This window comes from Schistosoma haematobium, chromosome 1, assembly GCF_000699445.3.
Source record: "Schistosoma haematobium chromosome 1, whole genome shotgun sequence".
Lineage (NCBI taxonomy): Eukaryota > Metazoa > Platyhelminthes > Trematoda > Strigeidida > Schistosomatidae > Schistosoma > Schistosoma haematobium.
In genome coordinates, this window is record NC_067196.1 from 13,496,326 (window position 1) to 13,523,573 (window position 27,248).

A 27,248-nucleotide genomic window follows, 5' to 3' on the forward strand; every position below is an offset into this window, starting at 1 on the left:
TCTGATAGGGTTTTTTAATAAACACGCAAGCACACATTTTTAAAAACTAGCCAATCAATTATTTTTGAATTTTTTTCAATCACATTCAAAAAATTTTCATCACGAAATTTTAGGAATCATAATAACCGTTCATTAAGTGTTAGCTCCAATCATTCATTTTTTCTTTTGAGTCCAATCAGGAAAAAATCAGATCTATGGTTACAGCTAAATCATCGTGAGTCCGAGTCCCGCATGCGAGATCGTGGATGCGCTCCAATGGGGAGTCCCATACTAGAACGAAATGGCCGTCCAGTGCTTCCAGGTTTTCAATGATGGTCAAACATTGGTCGATTCCTGCTCTCAAACATAATCTCCAACACAACTACTATTTACATCCTAGTGATTAGTGATTTATAAACTCATTTCAGTCCACGATGAAAAATATCTTGTTAATTGAATAAACACTGTTAAACCCCCTAAAAGAAATTTTATGAAACAACCTTCAAAGCACTTTTCTTTCCTATTTACCGTACAACTTTATATCCAAATATTGAAACAGCAAAGAATCCATTCAAAAGAAATATCAACTTTTTTTAAAAACTAAACTGTTGATTTTTAATTGAATAAGGGTTAAGGGTAAAAAGCATTGCAATAAACCATACAAAGATTTGTAAATTGAAAGCAATAATCGAATAATTTGTAAAATGTATTACCGTTTTCTTGCTTACGTACATGCACATCCCATTATTTCCGTCCGTAATAATTGAAAAAGTAAATATAAACAATATTGTAGAATTGTATTATATTTTGCTTTAAAGAAAACAAAATGTTTGTCTAAATTAATTTATCAGAATAGCTGAAGGAACGGGAAATGTAGGTAGGTAACAGTGAAAATTTAAATAACTAGAAACTAATACCAACTAATGTCAAGGTTATATTCAAGGTTTTCCATGTATCTGATTCTTTCTTTCTTTTTGCATGTATGTATGTATGTATGCATGTTTTCTACAGTAACTAAGACGAAGTTTGCAAAAAAGACAGACAGTTTAAGTAATAAAGATTTTCATTTGATCATTTTTTTTCTCTTTTTTTTTTCTAGACAGAGTGTGAATCTAAAGTCTAGTTTAGTATAGAAATAAAAAATAAGCTGTTAATGTTTACATCTACTTTCATTTTACCATTAAAAGAGAAAACAATATTACTCTTCATTTCTTTTAATGTGATAAGAAGAATGTATGCACATACATAAACATAACAGAATCGAAGAATAATTGACTAGGGCATAAATCATTGTGAACTATACTAAATGAATGGTTGATTGGTTGGTTGCTTGAATGCTTTCATCTCTAAGATATAGATAAATATAAACTTTGAATAAATGACTTTAGAATTCATTAAATGTCATCAATAAACAATGTAACGCTTTGTTTTGTTATATTGATGGATGGAAAGAAAGAAAAAGAATCGTTAACAATAAATTAAGTGAATATGCATGCAATATATTGTCTAGTTTGTTATTCAGCAAGTGTAATTGAATGTAAACTATCTTGGTTTGTAATGGCGTTTGCATTTTTGTATTTCTTTTTTTAGTGGAGTCATGTCAGGTTGTGTGCTTTAAGCGAATTCATCCGGTTATAATAATAATGATGATGATAATAGTAATAATAATAGCGATAGTTGTGAAAGGGTAAGACATACATGAAGCCAAATGCAATTGTTGAGAATATATTTAATTTTGTCTGTTTGTAAAAGCTTATTGGTTGATTAGAGTAAAATGAAACTGAAGATCAGTGTAATCTGAGATTACAATGTTAGAATTCTTTCAAAATCAATATAAATATTTAATTGATTATTGATAAGCATTGATAATTCACTAATATATTTTGTTTTGTTCTGTTTTATTATTTTGTATTTGTCACAAAATATATTAAAGTTGAATAGTGAAGTCTGCGCTGACAGCATCAGAATAAGCCATTTGAGTAGGTGAAGGATCAGAGAATTGCATCATCTGGAAAAAATAATAAACATCACTTTAAGGGATAACTATAGTAATTTAGATAGAGTAGAAAGAATGTGTCTGGCAGTGGAATCCAGGATACGTAGTTCGTTATGTCTAATACTTTTCATTTGGATTTACCTGCGTCCTACAGTTAATGTTTAACCCAGGATTCAAAATCAGTACTCTTCAGTTTAAACGTTCAACGCATTATCTGCTAGGTTACTGAATCAGGGTAAACGACTTTTTCAATGGGTATGAACCGTAATTCAATTTGTACTGGTTTAGAGTATCTATTTGTTGACATTTTGACTAAATTTTGATTATTCTTAGTTGCTATATGTGCATCCTATGTAAATCGTCTTGATAAAGCCATAATATCACATGTTTATATAGAATAAATAAAATGTGGCTGTTTGATGTGTTTTAAAGCAGAACAAAACTTTCGTCAAGGACTCCATTTCTAGCCATATTTCATTTATTTCATAAAAACCTATAAAGTATTGTGTACATCAAAACAATTCAAACAGGATGTACATATTCCTGCTATAAATAATCAAAATTCAGTTAAATTATCAACAACGGGTTACTAGTCCAAACCTTTAGAAATAAAACTCAAACTACAGTAATTACATAAATGATTTATCGCGATTAAAGTATGCTATCCTCATCTCATGTCTAATTAGAAGTCAATCATGTAAACGACTGTGGCTTTTCTCTTTAATACTAAAGACATATTTTGAGGAAATGATCATAAAAATTAGGAACAAAAATAAAGTAATTAGTTTAAGTATTAATAAAACATGCGCTCAATCTATTTAGGGGTACACATTGTTGCTCAATTATATAAAGAGATCATTATACAAATTATTGGCTCTTATATCTATCCTTAAGTAATAATCATCAATTGTACCATTTTGAAAGTATAAATATTATTGGATAACAAGTTTGAGGACTGAAAAGAGGGAAGTTGTTATAAATTGTGCATTAATCTGGCGACTAGTGGGAATGATAATTTTAAACTACAGTTGTTTTAATATTATGTCTATTTTTTTCAATCTTCATACTTATACTATCAAATCTTATCGTTAAAGATAAAGATGCTCACTGTTAAGGAGTCCCACAATAGGACGAGACGGCCGTCCAATGCTTTCAGCTTTTCTATAGTGGTCTAATTTCAATTGACTTATGATCTCAACTATTAAAATTACTATAATATCCACAAAACCCTTTCTGATACTAAAAAATATTACATTCATTGTTATATCAGACAAATAAACAATCTCTACAAATTGTTATTACTAATATGTACATTAAATTGTGAAATTCAATGAATTTTACCATAAACTTGTTAAAGTATTTTTCATCTTTCATGTTGGTTTCCAACATAAGAGTCTAGAACTCCTAATAACTTGTAATCAAAATGATTTCTAGTTTGATTAGAATCTTCTAGCGTTTCTAATCATCTGTACAAAGCCAACTAATTAAAACTGAAGTTACCATCTTTCTTGATATTCAAAAAAAGTGTCATGAAACATCAATCATGGATTATATTAATTATATTTTGACAATGATTCTAGGACTATGACAAATTCATTGATGGAACTAAGTCTGGAGTTATATAAAATTTATTTTAATCCATCCAAATGCATGTTTCGGAGCATTATATACCTCAGTTTCGTAACGAGCTTAATAGAAATAATTTACTGTACAGTTGATTATTCTTAATAAAGAAGAGAACATTTTAACTCTAGACAACTTGTAATGTACCGTCAGCTATACGACATGATACTTATTCTTATCAACACAAATCTTCTGCACTTCATTAATGGGAGATTGATCCACTTTCTTTATACGCAGTCGTTTTTTGATAGAGTGAAACAATACTTAACCAAGTGTTATTTCTCAATCATTTCAAGTAAGGTAACTGATTATGTGAGATCAATGGTTACTTCCGTTTATTTTTTGGTTCACTCCACTGTTCACTGTAATTGTAGTGGACGAGAATTCAGGTGGAGAAAACCATTTTTTTATTTAATGCGAAATTACAGATTGTCTTCGTAAAATATAAAAACCATACATTAGATATATTGTTTGCACATCTTTCAGTTATCTTAAACATGTTTTGTGATTCTTTCAATTCAGTCGTTATTACAATTGATCTCTGCTTACTTTTTTGTTCTCTTCAATTCAATCTTCTTAATCTCCTGCTGACAGACATTCCACTTCTGATTGCTGCTACATACTACTCATATATGTCAGCTTAAGTAGGATACACCACATAACGAGTTATTGTTTGTGTCGTGAATGAGTTGAACTCCGTAAAAAAAAGTGGTTAATCGGCTCTTCTGTTAAAAAAGTAGCTACCTATTTGTCAGTCAATAAACTTTCGATTATTTTTCTTGTTTAAATAATGAGAAGAATATTTTATTTCCACAGACTGACATCATATTTGAAACTATTGAAGAATAAAGGATAATAGAGAGTTGTTTCATCCTTGTTTCAGATCTCACATCAGTATACATTTAGTCAACGAATGATTAGACTTTACTAGAATTCTAATTTAGTAACAAAGACTCTTCAGTTTATACTGATCCATGATAAAAAAAATTACCTTTAGATTGAATCATTTGCATGGATAGATATGTTATTGAAACAACAATCGTAAAATGCATCTATTTGAAATTATCTCGATTCATATTACTTAAAAGTAGTTATAACCACTACTAAACAATAAGGATAATTAGAAATAATAACAAATAGCTACGATGAAAATGTCTAAGTCTACAACATTTAAATGACCAAGCATAAACATGCACACAGACACACACACGCATAGAAGGATCTACACGTATGAAAGATGAAAATGAACGTATGAATGTACACGTATAAAGAAAAGTTGAATTATTCTATAGGAAAATATGGATTCATGTGATTTGATGGAGTCGATTGTTGAGGATGATAATAATGACAATGATAATGATCATGATCATTATGATAATAATAATTATTATATTGGAAGAGTGTAATATGAAAGTAATCACTTCATACTGTTCATCATACACATGCAATGAAAACTAATAAAGTATACATGTACAGATGATCAGTGTAAAACTCATGGAGAAATATATAAAGGTCAAGGATGAATACAAATAAGAATAATAAGGTAATATATTACGTTAGTTTACAAACTACCTAAAATGACTTTTTACTAAATGATAATATCAATCAGTGAAACTAACTAGGAATAAATTTAGAAAATCTACTATTATAGATAAAGTGCATCTATTTTAAGTAACTTACTGTGTTAGCAAAACCTATGAATTAGTCTGACTTGATTGATACAAGAAAATTGTGTGTAAGTTGATCATCAAAGTTCATTGTAAATTAATGTATATCATTTACAGATCACAGGATTTACGTACTCACCATCAAGTCAAACTGTTTATATAACCGGTAGTGATACTAAAATTCTGCCTAAAACAAGTTAAGTAAAACAGTATTGGAAGCTAGAATAAAATGTTCGAAAGTCGAAGGTTTTTTGGTGATGAAGCTACTGATCCAGTTTCTTAGCAGTAGTAGTGTAGTGAACGGGAATACAAGTGAGGACAACCAAATGTACATTACAGAATATCTTGGTAAAATCTGAGAACTATACAGTAAATACTTCATTTGCAAAATATCCATCAACTGTCTCAGACTTTGTTGTTCCTTCGTTTCAATATCGATAATTCTCTGTCCTCGTTCTCTTCTCTTCAATTTTCTCAACCTTCTGACGCCAAGCATTCCACTCTCGATTGGTAACACATAATACTTAGATCTGTCCTCATCAGTAGCAACCATCACGGTAGTGGTTCTTATCTTATTTTGATAAAAGATTTTTTTTAAATATAAATTTGGCATTCCAAAATAATAAAAACGTAGATCTTGAGTAGTTTTCGTGTATATCTTGCTGAAAATACTATGATCAATAAATTTTGTATGAATTTTCCATATTCACGTTTGAAAAGGAACTATTCCTTGAATTTTCAACAAGAATCCGTCAAAATACTTAAACTGTCCAAGTTGAATACGACATAATGATACCTTTATTGTTATGAGATAATTATTAATTTCATGAAGAGATTTCTTATAGGTATTCATTCAGTTTACACTGTGTCGTCATTAGTCCGATAAGCTCATTTTATATTTGATGTAAGTACTCCAAGTAATAGCAAACAGCTAAGTCACATTAATAAATAAATCACTACTATTTTATTCCAATGATAGAATTGACATCCTTATAGAAGCATACTAGCCAAATTACGTATAGAATGTTAATCAGGATACGTACTATCATAATGTGTAATGCTGACAATGAGGCAAATGTATATCAATTGTAGCTAACCCTTGAGAACCGTATTTTGGTCTAATAATAAAATTTTTTAACATTTTCACTTTTTTCTAGGTAATAGAGCTTTCTGGGGATGACGACGAGCTTGATTTCTGAAAATGTTCAACACTTCAACATTATTTTTTAATTAAAATTCAGTCGAGATCAATTCGCTGTTTCCTATTGTCGCGGTTCATATAAAACAGAATGAAAAACTAAGCACTTGAACATATATTAAAAAAATCTATTTCATCAATATATTGCACAACGTGTTTAATACAAATATTTTTAGTTTGATCAAATGAAGGATAAAGCCGACAACAATAAATAAAATTTGGCCGTTAAGAGTAGCTGAAGTTTACTTTTGTTTGGACATTGATGAATTAATCATAAGGCCTATCGAAGAAATGCTTAAACTTACGTTCTGTGTTCATCGTTGAGCATCCATACAGACTGTCGTGAAGTTATACACATCTGTATATTTTATTATTGTTATATCCTCAATAAGTTAAACCAACTATTATTTCTCATTGCTGTCTGTACAACAGCAAAACGGATCTTGCTCTAGACACAGTACTGTTGTGTATTCCTTCCGCATTAGTAGCTTAGTGTTTGTCAATGATGGAATGGCAAAGCAAAATTCAATAGTGTTGGATAAAACATTAGTCAGAATAACAGAAAGATCAGGTCGAACATCTTGTGTTCTTTAGATTACCCAGGTCTGAAATACTCGCTTAATTATAAAGCATTATGACCAATAAATTTCAATCGATATACAGTTATTAAGTAGAATGAAAGCTCACTATCAATGTAACACGAAAAGCAATGACCCAACTGTTTAATCAATATACAGGAAGTATGCAAAGTTATTCTGCCCAAAAATAGCTCTCAGTGTCATAGTTTTCATTTTTCCAGTTTATGTAAATAAATAGGAAACATAATTGTAGACGGTAGCGGAAATTTATTCTGAAAGCCTAAAAACAATCTTTCTATGGATGTAGTTTTATTTATTCAGTTTTAGTATCCAGATGTGACTGGATAATATTAACTCAAAACATTTTTGGCAACCGTTACATTATCAACAACGAACTGGTCTTGATTAGACCAAGACTGAAAACCAGGAAGTACTGGAAAACTGTTTCGCCTCAGTATTAGGGCTCCCCAGAAGTACATACTAGCAACAACACATTACAGGGCACCAAACCAAAGACTTTCATTTTATGATTTAAATTATGCACATTCTACCATCTCAAACTCTAATGCACCGACATCTGTATTTATAGTTACCAAACAGACAACATTCATAAGCAAGAGAAAGTTAGTAAACAACAATAATAGAATAACTTACAGAATTCACAATCGGTGGTGACATTATGGGAGATGACGGTGGTGGGGGCAATGTCACATTTTGAGCAACAGGCGCCATAGATGGTGGTGGCGGTGGCGGTGGTGGTGGTGTTGGCTTAGCAGGAGATGGAACATTCCGTGGTGATTCAACTGGTGTTTGTGTTTGTCCAGATGGACTAATTGTTAATGGCTGTAACATTTGTATAGGCGGTGAAGGCTGGTCCGGACGTTGATTCTATAAAAGAAGAAAGCACTTTTACAGTCTCAACGTTACAGGAGATCAGTAGCAGCTTGGATAGCTCAATCGTAAGCTGCTTTGACCGTGAAGCTGGTTGACACTAAATCATATACTCCAGGAACTATCACTTCTGTCAAGATCAGTTTCAAAAGCGCAAAACCTAGGCGAAGCAGAGTTCTTTGTTAACTACATCCAAACACCACCTTATAAACAATCTACTCATTCTTGGTGTTTTCACTTACTAATCTTCTACGGTTTGTCAACTGTCTAGTCGAGTGATCAATAAGTACATTATTCTCTATAGACCAAGAATTATGAGCGAGAAGTTACACTTCTAAGTAAGCTATACTGAAATTATCATCTACTAAGTATCATTTAGAAAGTGAATATTTTTGTTGTGCATCATCAGTTAGTTTAATATCAGACTGCAGTGAATAGACCAGTCGTCCATCTTTTTGGAAAACTGATAACTAGAATCTAAATGAATATATAATATAATGTAATTTTTATTGAAGCATTTGACTAGTACACGACCACAGTACAATGAAATTTTTAAGCTCTCTAATTGCTTACAACGCAATTTTGTAAAAGTCTACAAACTCAACTGAATAAAGTTTATTCCTAACACTTATTCAGTTGTTGCGTTATACCAAATAAACACTTACAGGTGCTGCATTCAACCTGATCACTGTTGTATTCGGCTGTTGCTGCTGTTGTTGTGGTGGTGGTATCGGAGCTTGAAATTGAGGTCCAGGCGTTGGTTTTTGCATTGCTGGTGGCTAAAGTACATGAGAAGTGTTTTTATCAGTATACGAACATCGTTATTTTTTCAACTCAAAAGCTATAACAACAAGAAAAACCGTATGACCTCTCTCTCACTTTCGCTGATCCAATTATCGATCAGTTCACTTATATTGCCAGTAGGGTTAATAACCTCCTGTCTACCTGTTGGCACATCGACCAATCAACAGCATGCAAGACTTTAAAGATTTTCGTTCCTCAAGTTTCATTTAACTCAATAGCTTATTAGAAGACGAAGATGGACAGCAGATCTATTCGTTGTTATAATTAATTTAACCAGGACCGAAAAGTCATACAGGAATATGACAACAATAATCAGACCATATAGAAACATATTTAGGGAAATATGATGTGTGTATAACTTAGTTATGTGGTACAAAACCATAGTTTTTAGTTCGGGGTTGTAGAGGTTGTTGAATTGCATCGAATCCATGAACCGATCAATTTTAGACCACCATTGGAAACCTGGGAGCCTTGGACTGCATGTGGAACCCAGCAGTGCACACCCACGCTGTGCATGGGGGATTTGAACCTAGCACCTTTGGCCTAACGCGAGAATGCTTGACCTCTAGATCGCTGAACCAGAATCCATTGGCGTTAATGTTTGACTTCAACCAATGTGCGATGTCGCGCGACCATTTTCCGTTGCCTAGGACGAATGGGCCGTTCAGTATTTCCAGGTTTTCAATGGTAGTCTGACATTGTTCGGATCATGGTTTCCATGAAAACCATAGTTATAAAGGAATAAATATATAGTGATAAATCTGGAATAATGATATATATGACGATGAAACATGAGTCACAATAGCTTTTAATAGGAGAATATAAAAGCACAACAGTAAAAGCATCCAATAATTACAATAAAATATCAGTAATAATCCTTCATATCATACTTCCGCACTGTTCGTCCTAATAAATTGGCAATCCTACATGGGTGGAATTCTAAAATACATTAGTTTACAAAAACTTGTCAGAAGACACGAATGTGTGTTCGCTTAAAACTAGTATGTAAACTTTTGAAGTCAGTCCTAGGAGAAAGGTAAGTGTATCTTTTTACTGTAACTGCGCTTCTGCACGCTCCAAGTTAAGAAAAGAAGTATAGATAGCTCTTATAGGTTGAAACTAATCATGCGAACGGGATATTTGAAGGACTAACTACCGTTTTTCTTTGAAAGACTATTATTAAATATAAACTATTGACTAACTTAGTAAGTCAATAGTGGTAATATCTCAAAAACACGTATGTCCTCAAAATGTTAGATTATCATCAATAAAAACCCATTTACTTGGAAATTTTGTTGTTGGTGTTGTTGGTGTTGTGCCTGATACTGTTGTGTATTTGGTGCTGTTGTTTGTTTTTGATACTGAACATTATTTGGTTGAACATTCTGTAGTTGAGGTTGTGAAGGTGGCGGTGTTCTTGGTGGTACACTAGAACGTCTATTAGTACGTAATTGAGATTGAACACGTGAATATAGATTTTCTGTTTCTTCAACATCTACACCAGCAGCAGATCGACCACGAATTTCAAGTGCTTAAAAAAACAGATACATGAAAAATTTTTAGCACTTTTTCTAAATAACTAACGTTACCAGGTGAAAATAAAAAAAGAAATAAGAAACATTGGACAGATGTTGTTTTTGCAACTCTTCACCTGTAAGTACCAACAAAGATCTTTAAATCTTATGGTGTGACTCAGATAATATAATTTAATGTATTAAAGGTAAACAAATTAAAAACCCAAATTTTGAAAATTCCCATATTGTGAATTAAAACAACATAGATAAGCGAATAATGCCGTTTTGAAGTGGATCCTCATCAGGCTTTACTCTAACATACAGTTGTTATTCTACGTATATACAAAATTATTAAACCAATCAACACATAAACATATGACAGGTGTACTAGTTGTAATAGGATTAACAAGGGCTTGAATCAATGTTTCATAATAGGAAATAGGTCAGTGACTTGAAATATTTGGACACTGAAGTAGCATTAATAAAAATTTTAAGATAATGTAATACGAAGTGTTCAATGAAGCGCATACTTGAGAAATGAAAAAAACCGGTGACTGATGAAAAACAAATGGAATAAGAGAATAGAAAATAATAAGGAGTAAATTTTTTCCTATTGCAGTTAATTCGGTCAAGGAAGAGGCAAAGGTGTCACAAATTTCTTATGAATACAAAGATTTGGATTGTTAGTTCGAATCCTTACAGCTTATGCTATATGTACGAGACGAGATCGAATCCCATAAGAAAAACTAGTCGGAATACGATAAATCACTTAGAATAACTTATTTTTATCCACTACGTAACCGCTATCGATCGAGTGTGGTAGAACGGAGCTGCATCTTGTTTTGATGATACCCTTTCTTAATCATAAAGGAGGCATTCACTAACTGGTTGGCTTAGCTGTCTGGTTTTGCGCTCAATACAGGTTTCTCCACAGGAGAAGCTGAATTCGTAAATACCCGTAAATGTTTTAATAGTTGAATTCATGTGTTGATCTAAGCTACACCATCATTGAAAACATGTAAGCACTGTATGACTACTTCGTCTTAGTATTGGACTCCTCAGCAGAGCGTATTCACGAACGCTCATGCGAGAAATAGGACCAGGTAACTTATCCTTTGGTTAAGGAATCACCATAGTTCGGATTGAGAACAACAGACAGAGGTTAGCTGCGCTAAACATTCTCTTCACTGCTCTATCTTGATGAGGATCCAATTGAAAACAATATTGTTCGCCTATATGTTATTGTGAAAATTTAAAACTGATGGTTTTACGATCCAACCTAGAAGCTGTGATACTTTCATAATCTAATATGAATAAACTAACTGTAAATTTGTTACTGATTTCATAAACCGTTTTCCATTATATACTTTACTACAATACTCAGTGTTTTAGTTTATACATATTTTGAACTAAAAAAGCCTTCATAATCCAGTATGAATATTTATAACTTAATTTAGAATGCATTCCTTCTCGCGAGATTTATAAGTAAGCAATCAGAGAGAATACTTGTATTAATTTATCGACTGCTTGGAAAGTTAAATATATATCTGTTACGATAACAAAGCATTGAAAATGCTCTTAGATTTGCTGTCATCCAAACACAAAGATTTTATATATCTAGTTTAAAGATTGTATCTACGGGATAGCTTTTGTTCAGTAGAATCACCTATTCTAAAATAGTTTGTTTTCTTTCTTCAACAACAATTGCAAATTTTCACATATATGTATGTGTGTGTGTGTGCGAGTATAGCAAAAATGAATAATGTGTAAACATAAAGTAAAAATAACAAATGGAAACACTTGAGCTCACCTCGTTCTAAACGTCGTAAATCAAGTGCTTGAGCCTTTGGTTTACGAAAAGCTGATGAAAGTTCATCACTACATTTTACCTTTCTCAATTGTGCAAGTTTTTTGAATGGATTTTCTACATTATGAAGATTAAAATTAAACAATTTATTCAAATACAATCTTGAAGTGTTAGAAATTATTGAAATAAAAATCTCAGATGATTTTTATAAACAGTAACACAGAAAAAGCAAAAATTACATTGTTACGGATACAAACTGTACAGTATTGAGAGACATGACTCACCAGTCAAAAGCCTAGTTTTAATTTCTTTACTCCATGTATACAACTACTTTGAAGATCGTCTAGCGCTCTAAGCTTCAACTAATTCTGCCTCCTACTTCCCTGGTACGACCAGGGGTATGAAAAGTTCGCTCTTCTTCTCGAAACGCTCTCATATAGTCACGCGTACACAGCCGCTGTCAGAAAAGTCCTACTCACTGCCTTCCCGCGACATTACTGTTGCGTACGAAATTGAGAGGACGAAAAGGGAATGTTCAGTGCTTTAACCGAGTTGGTGGATATGGAAGATCCACCTCCATACGTTGCTCCACTGCCTTGTGAGTCAGACTTTTAGGTCGAAGTTTACGAGTGTGGCTCGGTCTGAGCACCCAGGCAGTATCACAGCCAACACAAATCAAGTGACTTGTGTGGCGCATATGCATGTGGTACTCGTTTGTATTAACGTTTATGTGTTCAAATAAATAAATAAAAATCGACTAATTCTACACTTTGACTGGCTAGATTAACCTTGATTGCAGCCGAGACTAAACGGTTCAAAACGTATTCTCTTGAGTTCGAATAAGAAAACAAAGTAGTAAAGATTTTATTATCAAATTTCAATCACCCAGTATATCTCCTTTAAAGACTCATTACTTTATATACATGACTTATCAGACCGCAGTGCACCTCGAATTTGAAATCATACTTTACAGAAAATCACGCTATTAGAGAACAAGACAGTAATGAAAGGATAGTGAAACGTATTGCCATAGTTAATAGGTCTAACAGTAACTTACAACCCATTGAATGTAGAAATACAATAAATCACTTATCTGACAATGATATAATTAAAATATAGACATTAGCAATCTGCATGATAGTTCCGAAAGTTCTGATGTCTTCAATAACACATCTCATAATTTCTGTATCTTAAACGGATTATAAGCATACACTTTTATACTATGTAACTGACGTAACGGAAAAAAGTGGATACTTGGATTTATATAGAATCGATGTAATGTGGCTTGCAGTGGGATCCATGATTCGTCTTACCCGAGACTCATCAGTCGAATGCATCTGCATTCCATAGTTGATTAAATTTCACTCAAAATACAAATAACAGGGTCATTCAAACGATTCAAATCAACTTGATATACTTGGATTTTATCGAAACCCATGTGATTGGGCCGTAATTACAGAATGGGAGTTGTATTAACCTCTCCAAGCATTGATTATTTTGCATAGATCGTCTATGTAGTATTAGTGACTTGGTAATCGATGATATGATAATAGGGAGATAAAAGCTGAGAACAAAACTTAAAGATTGTTGGTCTAAAATGCAGTTCTACTTTTGCTCAGCCAGTAGCCAGAAGCGGACACAGCATCAAAATCATATTACGATGAACGAACTCGCTAACAAATACCTAGATTTATAAAAGTGACATTCATGGATAATCATAGCGCCAGTATAATGTGATTACGTACTGTCCTTGAAATTTTATTTCATACAGATATCATAGAAACTATATAGATCAAAAGTGATGCTTATGTCCTGCAAGAGTCGACAGTTGACTTTCAATTGTCTTATTGATTTTAATAGACTAATTAGTTTACTTCTTCCCCTCTCATTATTATAACAGATCCAAACCTTTTCTTATCTCTTTAATTACATTGTTTATCAGCCAGTTTCCTTGTTATTTTACATAGAAGAATTATAAGTTGCTTTATTCTAGAACAACAACTCGATTTATTTATTTGATAAACGTTTTCCTGCCAGAATTATTATTTATTTCACAGTTCTATAACAGATATTTAACCTTGTATATGTAGAGTAATACTGTGATTAAACTATGATGCTTAGCTAAAACGTAGGTTACTTAAACGTAATATGGGACTCCTCAGCAGTGCGCATGCACGATCCCGCAACCCGCGAGATTCGAACCCAGAACCTATCGGTCTCGCGCCAGGCACCTAACCAACAAGTGGATGCGCACTGCTGAGGAGTCCTGTACTAGGACGAAACGGCCGTCCAGCGCTTCCATGTTCTCCATGGTGGTCTAGCTTCAAATGACTTATGATTTCAACCAGTGAAATAGCAAATATCTCTCAAAGATATTACAACTACAGAAAATCATTTTCGTACAAAAAAAAACAAACTGAACTATATTTTAAAATAAACAACAGTCAAATATCAATTGTTTGGTCGTAAATTATGTAAAATGTACTTTCTATTCAATGACAAGTATTAAATGTCACTATTGTGACATTTTAATGAACACATGTTACGATATTATACACGTTATTTTTCTTTCTTTTTTTTACATCTTCGCAACACAGTATACACTAAACTATTCTATTTGGAGGGATATTTTTTTAATTTTTACATCAAATTCTTTTGACAGTTAAACTATATAAGAACTTGTAAATTAATTTCAATGTAGAGCATATATGCATAGTTTTGTTACATTGGAAAAAAAAGGACAGACAGCTTTTTGGATAGATATCAGAAGAAAGAATAAATAGTACTTGGCAACAATTAGGAAGGACAGCCCAGGATAGAATAGGTCATTTGGATTCTGGTCAGCGGCATATGTTTTCCAAGGAGTAACTGGTATAAGCAAGTAAGTATATCGCATCACAAGAAAATATTATTATACAGCCATTAAATCAAAATAATTGTTAAATTTACATCTTACAGTTGATTCATCGACTTGTGAAATTTAATCTCACTTATCAGATGATATCAGGTACGTTCTAGCTTTGTACTTTTATGAAGTGTCTAAATGACATAAAAACATAAATTTATAGGGTAAAAAATATTTGCACATTAAACTCACCCCAAGTAAAGTTGTACAGTATGATCAAATAATAAAATTCTATTTGTTTTGAAAAAGTAAACAAGATTCTGACTTTTTGATTGAGATCATGAATTGACTGATGTTAGACCATCATTAAAAACCTAAAAGCACTGGACGGCCGTCTCGCTCCATTGTGCCACTCCTCAGCAGTTCGCAACTACGATCTCACTCGTGGGATTCGAATCCAGAGCCTTCAGTCTCGCAAGCGAACGCTCTACCTCTAGACCCCTTAGCCGGAATCCGACGGTGTTAATGTCTAACCTACACCAATTCACGAAATTGTGCGACCATCTTTCATTGTACTGAGGCAGATACCTGTCTCTATCCGACATGGATTAGCTCCATTGGTTACGGCTTCTCATTAGAACCTCGAGAATTCTCTCACGAAGCTAGTAAATAGTGAACATCAGTGGATTCATGATCTCAATCAAAAACTTGATAATCTTCACAACCCTATACTAATAAAATTGTGACTTCTAAGAAAATGCAGAAAAAATTGAGATTAGTATTCATTAAAGTTGGAAGAGTAAAAAAAAAGAAAATAACCGTGAAGAATGAGTTCATGTTGTGAAACATAAGTAAACAAATTCAGAAAATTTAAATCTATTTACCTGGTTCAACATGACGTAGATCTGGTCTAAAGTCTAATTGTGGTTCAATAATCAATATTGTTTCAGCAGCAGCTTCACCCATATTATTTCTTGCAACAGCTTTAATATGTAATTCACCAGGTGTACCAACACGATGAAATTCTAAATTACTAATACCACCATCTTGAAATATTCTCCAATTTCCTCCACCTCCAGACTAATGATAAACAGGTGATTAGAAACAATGGGAATTCATAGTTTACATTGATATGTACGTTTTTATGTATTGAAAATGGCCTATTTTTTATGTTGTTCATTAATACATAAATTATGTGTTTAGGTTCAAATAGAATTAATTTCTCAGCTAAAAATTCACTCAGTAAATATTCTATTACCATCTCATCTTAAGCATCACCATTGCAATACTGAAAATCATGAACTTCAGAATCATACTGATGTTTATATCATTTTGTACAGCGATTAACTTATCAGTTAGAACTTGATTTCAGAAAACGAGCTAATCTTAATCATGTTTTTAATTCACTTCATTAATACTCGTTAAGCAATGATAAAGTTTATGATAGTAAAGCCAACAATCTGTATTGCTTCATACTTAAACCATCCAGCTTAGAGAGTGAAACATCTCAAACACTTGTATCTTGTACTATAAATATTCCTCATCATATCAAGATGAATAATTTAATATTATCTATTCCAACTTGTAGAAAACATGAAAATATTATGAACTACATAGACACCTATACATATAATTTTCCGTAGCTGACATAAAAAGCAAACTTTTAACATACTAGTTGGTTAGATTAAATGTATACATAATTTGTCCAGAACAACCTAATTGATACCTTATAGTTATCATATAGAACTCGAAATCTTAATGATCGATATATGGAATCCTGTTCCAACGTGATCTCCTGTTTAAGTAACTTAACACCATTGTGTGCGTCTAGATATTTTAGGCAGTCAAAGCTAATCCAAAAAAAATTCCAGACTTATTTGGTACTTGTCAATAAAATGTAACCGTGATTGTTAGGGCACAGATTTTCCAGTGAAATGGGATTGAACTCTCATCAGGTAGTATGTCTGACATTTTAACTGAGTTATTCATGATAGACAACACAAAATTGGTAGTTATATTTTGTCAATTTTGTGCCCCGTTTGAATTGTATGCTTTAATATCGATGAACTTGGTTTTCTACCTCCAACATCGATCAGATCTTTTGACACTTATTGGTTTTGAAGCCATCTAGGTACATGTTCCATGACCCTTGAATGCATTGTTCGATTACTCCTCCTTATGTATGTGTGTTATACTTTGGCCGATTGTGATCTGAACATCTACATTCTACAGAAGGTCAATCATGATCTAACTTCTTCGTACCACCACCTACGGTTACCAGGCGACCTTTGAAAAGTGATCTGAATGTCAGACATCAATGTATATTACTACATATCATAACTATGAAGTTACCACCGTTACAATATAGAACAACATTAGTTCTAGTTGGGAATGAAGAGTTTTACAATACACTCTCACTAATCAGCATATATTTATATTTAAATTTCATAAAAATCAATTGAATTTCCCAAACGTCTTAAATAATACTATTGTTGAGAGATACTTAAAAATATCCCGACTATGTAGTCTCATGCTGAGATTTAATTTTGTTGAGTTTTTAACTGAATACTGTTTTCAGTGAAAGTAATGAAGTAGATTGTTAAGTAGATCAACCTCCATCTCTTCAGTATTGACTTTATTTATGGCTATCTTATTTATTAGTTTAGAGCCTTAATGAAAGATGAGTTGAAAATATGTGTTCCTTCGGTCGACTTTTGTTTTTAATGACTTAATCAGAGTATTTACATTTAAATAACATTCTGTTATGAAAGAATAAGAATTAACAGAAAGGGGGTTTTGTGGATATTGTAATAATTTAATAGTTGGATTCATGAGTCGATTAAAGCTAGACTACAATCGAAAACCTGGAAGCACAAGACGACCGTTCCGTCCTAGTACGGGACTCCTCAGCAGCGCGCATCCTTGATCCCGCCAGTAGGATTCGAACCCAGGACTTCAACACACAATAGAATATGTCATACATCAACACTGTCAGATGCCGGCTCAGCGGTCTGGAGGTTAGGCATTCACACATGAGATCGATAAGTCCTGGGTTTGAATCCCGCGGATTGAATCGTGGATGCACACTACTGAGGAGTCCCGTACTAGGACGAAACGGTCGTTCAGTGCTTCCACGTTTTCCATTGTGGTCTAGCTTTAATCGACTCATTAATTCAACTACTAAATAAAGATTAAGTTTGAAATTAACCAACTGTATATAAATGTTCAGTATTATTTTTAAAATTAATAGTATGAGTACGAGTACAAAGAAAACTAAGTGATCAGATTATTAAGATGTAAATCACGTAAAGTTATGAATTTATGTGTGGACTAATGAAGTAAGACGTTTGTTGGTTGACTGTCATTGTGTTGAATGAACATCGTCTAGACTACACCCAGGTTCCATATACTTGAGCATGAACAGTGTAACTCAAAGTAAAGTGATCCAATTCGTTGTATAGCATATCGCTTGTGTATCCAGCGTAGTGGTGGTATAACTCTCGATTATCGTTCGGCTATATTATCTTATAAGTAATAGTATATCGTACTATAAAAGAATATAGAGCTATCTAGTTAAATAATAAAAGTTCAGTCATTTATAAACTTACTGAGGCTATCAATTCCCCATTAATATACCAGAATATTTTAGGCCTTGGATAACCACCTGCTTTAACAATAAATTTAGCTGGCGAACCTTCAGTGACAGTGACAGCAACAGGGAGAATATCGAATGACGGTGCAGATGGCGGTTCTTCTTCTTCTCTTTTAACTGTATCATAACTATGAGGGAATTAAATGACAATAATAAAAATAATTTATATCATCATTACAAAAGGTCTTAATTTCTCATGTTTCGCTGATATTCTTGACTGAATTTTGACCGGTATAGGTTGGCACTATGTACGTTCTGTGAGGACTACCTAAATATAATCAATCTTCATAACTTTTTATAGAACAGATGGGTTGTGGCTAGAATTGAGACTCTAGTTGTGCGTTATATTTAATTTAGAACTCGTCAGCTGAATTTATATACAATTTTGCGTCTGTATTCACACAGCGACTACAAACTTGATGTACAAGTACATCTTGCTGGAGGGTCCCAAATAGGAAGGAACCTGTAAGTCCTAGATAGATGTTTCATCCTAATATGGGACTCCTCAGTAGTGCTCATTCACAACATCACCACAGGGGGGAGAAATCAGGACCTGCAGGGCTAATAGCAAATCTGGAACATTAGATTACTAAGTCAATATCCAGTGGTGCACACGTATAACTTCAAATAATTCACGATATTACGCGACGGTTTTTTGATTTTTTTAATCAAACAAATAGTTAAAGACATAAGTTTTTCATATACATTTCATTACCAAACAATGATTTCATATCTTTTCTACCAAATTCTCTTTAATTAAGCCCATAAAACAACTGTACAATGTATGTTGCTATTACTTGTTGTGATTTTCTTCCATTTTGTGTCTCAACTTTTAATTCTATCAGTTTTCCAAACAGAAACTTAAAATCATTATGAGAATAGTTAAACAGTGGCTTGCAGTTGAATGAAAGTCGTGAATTTGTTTTAGATATGCTTACACCTTAATGTTGATGTTCATATTAGAAATCGGATTTTAGTACGTTCAATATGTTATCTACTAATCTACTGTGTCCAAATAATCACTATCTTGTATGTATTATTATCCCGTTGTTGATCTTAAGGACTGCAATCGTTTAATTTTTTTAAAATTGCTTATGATTCAATAGTAATATCAACATAATGCTCACAGGATGGATAAATGCTAAAAGAAATCGATCAACCACGGGAGGACTCACGGTATACCATGTATATAGTCAACTAATTCGTATTATAATCTAATATACATATATGCATAAATAAATAAAAATGAAAAATCATAAAAATTTGCTACCAGTTGTCAGTATAAATTCCTAAATGTAATATTTTTTATATCTGAAATGAATAGCTATTGGAATCATTTCATGATACTATGTGTATTTACAATGATTTGCTCTATCTAAGATTAATACATTTCTTAGACTTGACATCATGAACTGATTATAGTTAGACATTCATTGAAAATCAGTCAGTATTAAACAGCTTTTTCCTCCTAGTATTGAAAGGACAGTTCATAATAATAGCTTTGCTGCTCTATATAACACTTGTGTGGGGTTATTCTAACTTTCGAACAGACGGATAACTCAGATAGTATATAACTATTGCGACACTTTTACCGTCTTAATTACTCTGTTCTGTTCATAAGACATATCTCTTTTATTTATATCCTTATGGTTCTGCACTTTTATGTATTGTATGTGTTTGTCCATACTCTTGATATTGTCTTATTTCATGCTTATCTTCTTGTTAGCTTATGCATTGTCCATTATGACTAATATTAACACTTGTATTGAGTAATTTTTTGACTTTCTATCTTCTCTACTTTATATATTTCTGTTCATCTGTCTTCTAAATTAAATGTATGAAATACATACATCGTAACCGCTTTCGTATTCGAATTTTTATTATCGGAGTTGTATTGACGTAGTTAGTTGATAGAATCTATGTGAACCTAAGAAGTATGACTCATGTTTCATCACTATTGCTGTCATCACTCGTTCATTATGAAGTCAGCAATAGGGACTAAGACACCAATCCTGGTGTACATTAGAATATACTTAACAAGTTAATATAACAATTATATTAAATAAATTCATTATATAACCTACCCAGCCATTGCATCACTTTCCCAAGCATCCAAACTTTGAAGATATGTAATTGATTCTTTCGATAATACTGAACTAGTGACAATATGTTCATCTGCATTACATCTGTGATATAAATTGAGGTGGGGGGGGTAGTATAAGATATCTTATTTAAAGACAGAACATTTTCAATGGAAACATTCATTTGTCAACAGATTACACCAGTTAATTGACAGAATCAGCAATGTAGGACAAATAAGATTAAGTCTTTTATATGAGGGGTCGCAAGAACATTCACTGACATATAACGTAAATATACTGATTATGAACTAATTCACTAAAAATCACTTATATTTCAATAAATGGGTAAAATGGATAAAATCGATAAGAAACAACAGTCATTTAGAACAGTTTGAATCAAATAATCGTACCATTGAAGTTCATCAGGACACCGAAGTGTTCGATGAAACCTTATTTTCAGATAAACTGCTGTTCGTTTAGCTATTATTCAAAATATCATGTTAGTCAAGCAACGAACATGTTCTTTGTGAAACATTGTACTGCAAAAATTAAATAGTTTTTATCATGATTCGTAAGTAACTAATAAATTGATAAATTTGGTAAGTATGGATTGAACAAGCTTGAGATGTGAAATATCATCTATGCTTAAACTAGTATTTTTGTTTTGAAGCTCAGATATACTGTTTTTATTCATAGTATTTATTAATTCCAGGTTATATATCCTAATACACTCTACATCATTAGATCTGGAGATAAACTTTGTCGTTTTCTTCTTGAGAACATTGTTTTCCACATTGTCTTATAGGAGTATCATTTTCGTGAGTTGCAAAACTACTTATCAATCTAAAAATAAACACAAGCATACAGTCAATGAAATCAATAGTCTTGTCATCTACCATAGATATTCATGTAAATGAAAACTTAAACATTATTTACTTACTGTAATTCAACCACGTTGCTTTGTACCTGTCCTGCTGCATTACGTGCTACACAGAAGTATGCTCCATTGTCTTCTGGATAACAATAATGAATATCTAGCATAGCAAATCCCCGGTCCAATACAGCATTAAAACGACAGCCTATATAAAAAATGTTTCATAAAGGTTAGTGTATTAAATTAAAATGAATGAAGTGTTTAGTGTTCCATGAAAATAAATAGTTGCCTGTATTAATCAATTCTGAGGAAATAGAACGTTAATAAAGTGAACAGGCATGATGAACAAACGGTTTTGATCAAGTTTCAGATCTGAAAACAAGAAATTATGATCTCCCTTCATTTAAGTATAGTTATTTATGCTAAATATGCTTTTTTAATGACTGAACATGAAACAATGGCAAAACATAGGAATCAAAACCCACTACTGAAGGTTAGCGGACATGAGTTTAACAACTTCATACTTTTTATAAAAGGATTTGCAGAAATTGTGGAGCTTTCTTAGTTTACATCATAAACTGACATTGGTTAGATCACCAATGAAAGTCGTAAAGTACTGGGTGGCTGTTTGCTCTTAGTATGGGACTTCTCAGCAGATAGCACCCCCGATTCCACTGCAGGAGATTAGATCCAGGATGTTCGGCCTCAAAAGTGAACCCCCTGACCTCCAGGCCACTAAGCCGACATCCCATTGATGTGCATACCTAACTTCGATCAATTTGTGATATTGCGTAACCGTCGTCCATAACTTGCAGTAGATAAGTATCTACAACCCGACACAGTTGTAAGACACGGTAGTCAAGCTTAGATCATGTTTGAATCCAAATGTATTATTCGTAAAATGATTTTGATCAATTCTCAGGCCAATATATATTTTCACTAAAATTGGTCAACTTATTATAAGCACAAACGGTGTAAGGGTAACGAAGTTTATGCAGAATAAAATGGGTTCATCAATTTATTTCACATCTTCTTACTAGCTGTCTACAATCAAAAAGTGCATTTGTTAATATAATTAGAAACAAACTGTTTAACATACTTTAGTTTGTGCAGTTTAGATAAATTTTCGAAATGTTAATAGACGAATCATATGTATGAACAAATATAGTTGAGATCGATATGCATTTCTATGTTAAAGAGTAGTAATTCAGAGCATAGGATGTAAAGTTATAGTTGCTAGTAATCATACTCAAAATAAGCGGAGTTATTTGCCCCCAATGAGACTAATAGTTCATGATTTCAATCAATAATCTCCACAACCTCTATACTGGTAATAGTTGATTGCATAATCACTCAACATGATAAGAAAGAAAAGCAAATCAATCTATGAGTATATATATAGGTCAGGTCAGAAACGTTTGATATCTCTTGCTTCTACAAAATGGAGTAAAATTAGTATTGACTGTTTGTTAATTATTGTAAATTCATAACCTACATTTGCTCCATGTTCACTATCTAAAAGACACCTGACAGCTACACTTGTGAAAATCTTATTGCCCTTCAGGCATGAATTCCTATGACTATCTTCAGAAAACCTAGTGAAAATTCTTCTGACTATCCTTCTCACAAACTTACTAAATCAAGTACATGTTAGATCATAGATACAATTGGAGGTGATGTTGGATGCGTACTGATTTACCTTTAAATGGTATAACGAACACTCGTTATTGTTTATTGAAACCAACTGGGGTCAGTGAAAACTTTCTATCAGTGTCGCTTTGAATATTTCTTCAATTGTACCTGGAAACTCGTCACTAAATTACTACTTTTCGACATAGAAATGCATATTGATCTAAACTGCATTCGTTCATACATTTTATATCCCATTATTCTGATAACTACGATTCGTCTATTAACATTTCGAATATTCATGTAAACTGCACAAACTAGAGTATGTTAAACAGTTCATTCCTAATTATATTAACAAATGTACCTTCGGACTATATACAGCTATTAATAAGCTGTGAAATAGATCTACGAACTCATTTTATTCTACACGACTTTATTTTCTTGCACTGTTTAAATTCATCAAAGGATTTAGTTGCAAGAAATTAACATATCATATTGAGTGCTGAAGGTCCTGTATTCGAGTCCCTCGTGCGGGATCGTGGATGCGCACTGCTGTGAAGTCCCATAGCAGAACGAAACGGCCGTCCAGTGCTTCCAGGTTTTCAGTGGTGGTCTAGCTTCAATTGACTCATGAATTCAACTATTAATTTACTACAAACTCCACAAACCCCAAATGTAATAAAGAAAAAGATGTCATCTACAAAAAATTTGGTCAGTAGTCTGTCTCTTTGTTTTAATCAATTTTAAATTTTTTAATTCAGTACATAGTTCAACGATTGTATTATTGACGATCGCAATGAGGTACAGCTACAAAATCTTCCGGATAATCATCAAATGATAAAACAATCCCAAAAAAAGATTTTCTCCACTAACTCTAGTTATGATAGTTTGTATTAGCTAAAGCTAGAATACAAATATTAAAATTATTTATTCCAAAATGATAATGATTGATAAATGACATCAACTTAAAGATCTGAGCTACATGCTCGATGATATAACCTGTGATATGAACTACTTCTTTCATTTTCTCAATTTAATAATCATTATACGTGGATATTCACAACTAAAAGAAGTTTCAGTGAAACAAAACTTTAACCTCTTTAAACATTTGCATTACACAGTCGATATAAAAAAAGTATAATTATTCATACCCATGCTAACAGGTTTGCCATCTTTATACCATTCAACTGTTAACGAAGGATCATTTGTGGGTTCTACACATGTTTCGAAATGTGCTGGAGCCGATTCACGAAGGCCAACTTGTGGTGCAAGTGGTTTAAGAAAATTTGGTGGATTTGTTGGACGTATATCGTCATGATAACGATTAGCTCTATCTAATCCATTTCTTACTAAATGATCTTCCATCATAGCTAGATTTGCAATCATAGATTCTTCTGGTAATTGAGTTTCAGTGACAACTCCCTCTTCTGGTATAATTCTGAATAAATAAAATAAAATTAACTTATATGTTTGATAATTAAATAAAAAATGAAAACGACTAATAAACGGAGACTACACAATGGATACTTTTACGAGAAAATAAAACTTACGAAACAGTTGAACCGATTACCCTATCTAATTTAAAATTTCAGGGAACGCGAGCTAGAAAATGAAAATGGTTGACCGAAACTGCATTAACCTTTTCTTATACTACTTGAAATAAGTGCAAACAATTAGATAGATATTCCCATTTTAATATAAAACTGTAAAACTTGTTGACAAAAAAGTGAAATGCAGAATATAGTCTTTCGATCAACGAAGATAGAACTTTCGGCCGAATTTGTAGACATTACTTTAGACTGGAGAAATCAACACCAGACAGTCTCTTACTCATAGTATGAGATACTTCACTGTTAATCAACCAAAACCTTATCAGAGGTCGAATTCTGGAAATTCATATATATATATATATATATATATATATATATATATATATATATATATATTACAATAAGTGAGCTGTTTACAGATCAATATTAGATACCTAATGATTGTGTATCGTTGAGGCATTTCAACTAACCTCATTATTTGATAACAATGAGTTCTACCACGCATATATCTGTAATTTCTTATCGTCTGATTTCAAGAAACAAAACTCAATAGTAGGTCAGTATAAATAATGACCGGATTGGTTCATCTTAGTAAAATAAACTGTAACATTACTGAATATTCTGAGTTTACCAAGGGAATGCTACGCTTAACACATTTATAATTTTTATATTGAACTACTCTACCAGAGCTGATTGTTCCTAAAAATCATCACCGATATAAAGAGAGTTTACCCACATTGTGTAAAATTCCACAAACATTTCACTAATAACCTTGTGACTTGAAGCAATATCGAAACAATCCGCCCAGAACGCCTTTATATCAAAATAAGTTGATCACTTGCAATCATAAACATCAGTCGGAAGATTCAAACAATCAATAGAAATGAATAATTTCACTAATACTTACTCCGTTAAAACAAATATTGTGGGACTCCTGGATTAGAATATCACGAGACGGGATCATGGATGCGCATTGCTGAGGAGTCCCACAATAGGACGAAACGGCCGTCCAGTGCTCCCAGGTTTTTCATGGTGATCTAGCTTCAATTGACTCATGCCCTCAACTATTAAAATCACTATAATATCTACAGGAACCTCGTCTCATATTATCAGAAATTATCGGGTCTAAACCTTGGTAACCATACTTACAGACACATTAAATAGGGTTAGTGATGTGTGGGCAAGAATGATAATGATTGGTTGTTTGCTTAGTCAGACATGTAGATAGTCTGACAGGTGTCATGAGTTATATATTCCCCTATCCTTATAATTATTATTGATTGTTCATTGTTTTTGGATTGCGTCGGGTTTTTGGTGTGGAAATATATTTACGTTGTGGTCAGGCTAATCACGTTTCCTTGATCTGAGTTGTTTTGACGTCCTGTAGAATAGACATTTGGAGGGAATCTAGTGTAGGTATTCGTCTAAGATAAATTAACATTCCACATGTGTAAAAGTGGAAACCCAACCGTTATAACATTAGACGAAGTAAAACCGAGCATTGTAACAGTTAGTATCTTGGGAACGTTTGTATTTGTTGTTATAATATAATGTATTATTACATCAATCAATGAACTGTTTTGTGACCCAAATTAAAAACCCTTTACCTTCTGTACAAATCGCGTTTAAAATGAAAATATACAAGTTGATGATACGGTATGATATGCAGAGCGATTAGACAACCTCTGAGAAAACATTGAAAAAATGGAACTTTTAAATTGTACATATTCCTTAAAACTAACAGTTTCTATCGTAATATAACTAGTTAGTAGTAGTTATTATAATGAACGCGTAAATTTATATTGAAACTGACACATTTTTGTATTGAGTTATCTTGTTTCATAATATTTAATTTGATGAGTAGCGTGAATAAAGACAGTTCAACTACCATGAAATTAGTAATCTACACGTTACATGTAATCAAATTTATAGGTCGGTGAAATGGTACTTGTTTCACTGGTGCCAATACAAGTAGACCATTATGTCTCATACACAGTAAGACAATTTTTTTATCTAAACATGACAACCAGTTGCTGTTTTAATTAACTAAAATGTGCAGTTTATCACTACTCAATGATTAATTCTGATAATCACAAGATAATGAGAAAATTTTTTGGTGGTATAACTCAGTGATGATGTTATCAGTAATTGGATTTACCACATTCCTGTAACATCTTACATTGTCATGTAGAAGAAAAAAAAGCGCTGGTGAAAAATGAAACAGAAGCTTCATTGAAAAAAAACAGTGATTATAATCACTCACGTCACATGACAACTGCTTGATTGGTCTTGGCCCTGACTGTTCGTTGCTACACAGGAATAATCTCCATTGTCATCCTCATTCACGTATAGAAAATCGAGCACTGCGTAGCCTCGATCAAATGTCGTTGTGAAACGAGAAGCTTGGAAAAGAAAAAGACAACATGGATTTACTAAGATAAAATATTGATCCACTTGAAAGAATACACAATCTGTTATCTTAACACACTTCGTTACACACCAAATGTCTCAAACGTACTATGGCAAATATGTACTTCAAACATTTCTAACATAATTGGAT

The 27,248-nt window shown here is 32.6% G+C and overlaps 1 protein-coding gene across 3 annotated transcripts in view; it reads right to left on the bottom strand.

Annotated features, from left to right (window-relative positions):
* Positions 1-483: 483 nt before the first annotated feature.
* Positions 484-27,248, bottom strand: part of SAAL1_1 (Protein saal1) — a gene marked incomplete at its 3' end in the record, with an annotated part of 34,473 nt that continues 7,708 nt past the window's right edge. The window contains exons 3-14 of one of the 3 annotated variants that reach the window (XM_051210623.1): positions 26,952-27,090; positions 24,290-24,576; positions 21,576-21,714; positions 20,639-20,740; positions 18,511-18,682; positions 15,787-15,982; positions 12,061-12,174; positions 10,020-10,267; positions 8,598-8,711; positions 7,696-7,929; positions 5,279-5,308; positions 484-1,987 (exon numbers count right to left, since the gene is read on the bottom strand). In XM_051210623.1, coding sequence (XP_051073185.1) covers positions 5,300-5,308; positions 7,696-7,929; positions 8,598-8,711; positions 10,020-10,267; positions 12,061-12,174; positions 15,787-15,982; positions 18,511-18,682; positions 20,639-20,740; positions 21,576-21,714; positions 24,290-24,576; positions 26,952-27,090 — 1,754 coding nt within the window. Of the gene's footprint in view, positions 1,988-5,278; positions 5,309-7,695; positions 8,712-10,019; positions 10,268-12,060; positions 12,175-15,786; positions 15,983-18,510; positions 18,683-20,638; positions 20,741-21,575; positions 21,715-24,289; positions 24,577-26,951; positions 27,091-27,248 lie in introns of all 3 variants that reach the window. The other 2 variants (XM_012942497.2, XM_051210622.1) reach the window with 2 other exon arrangements.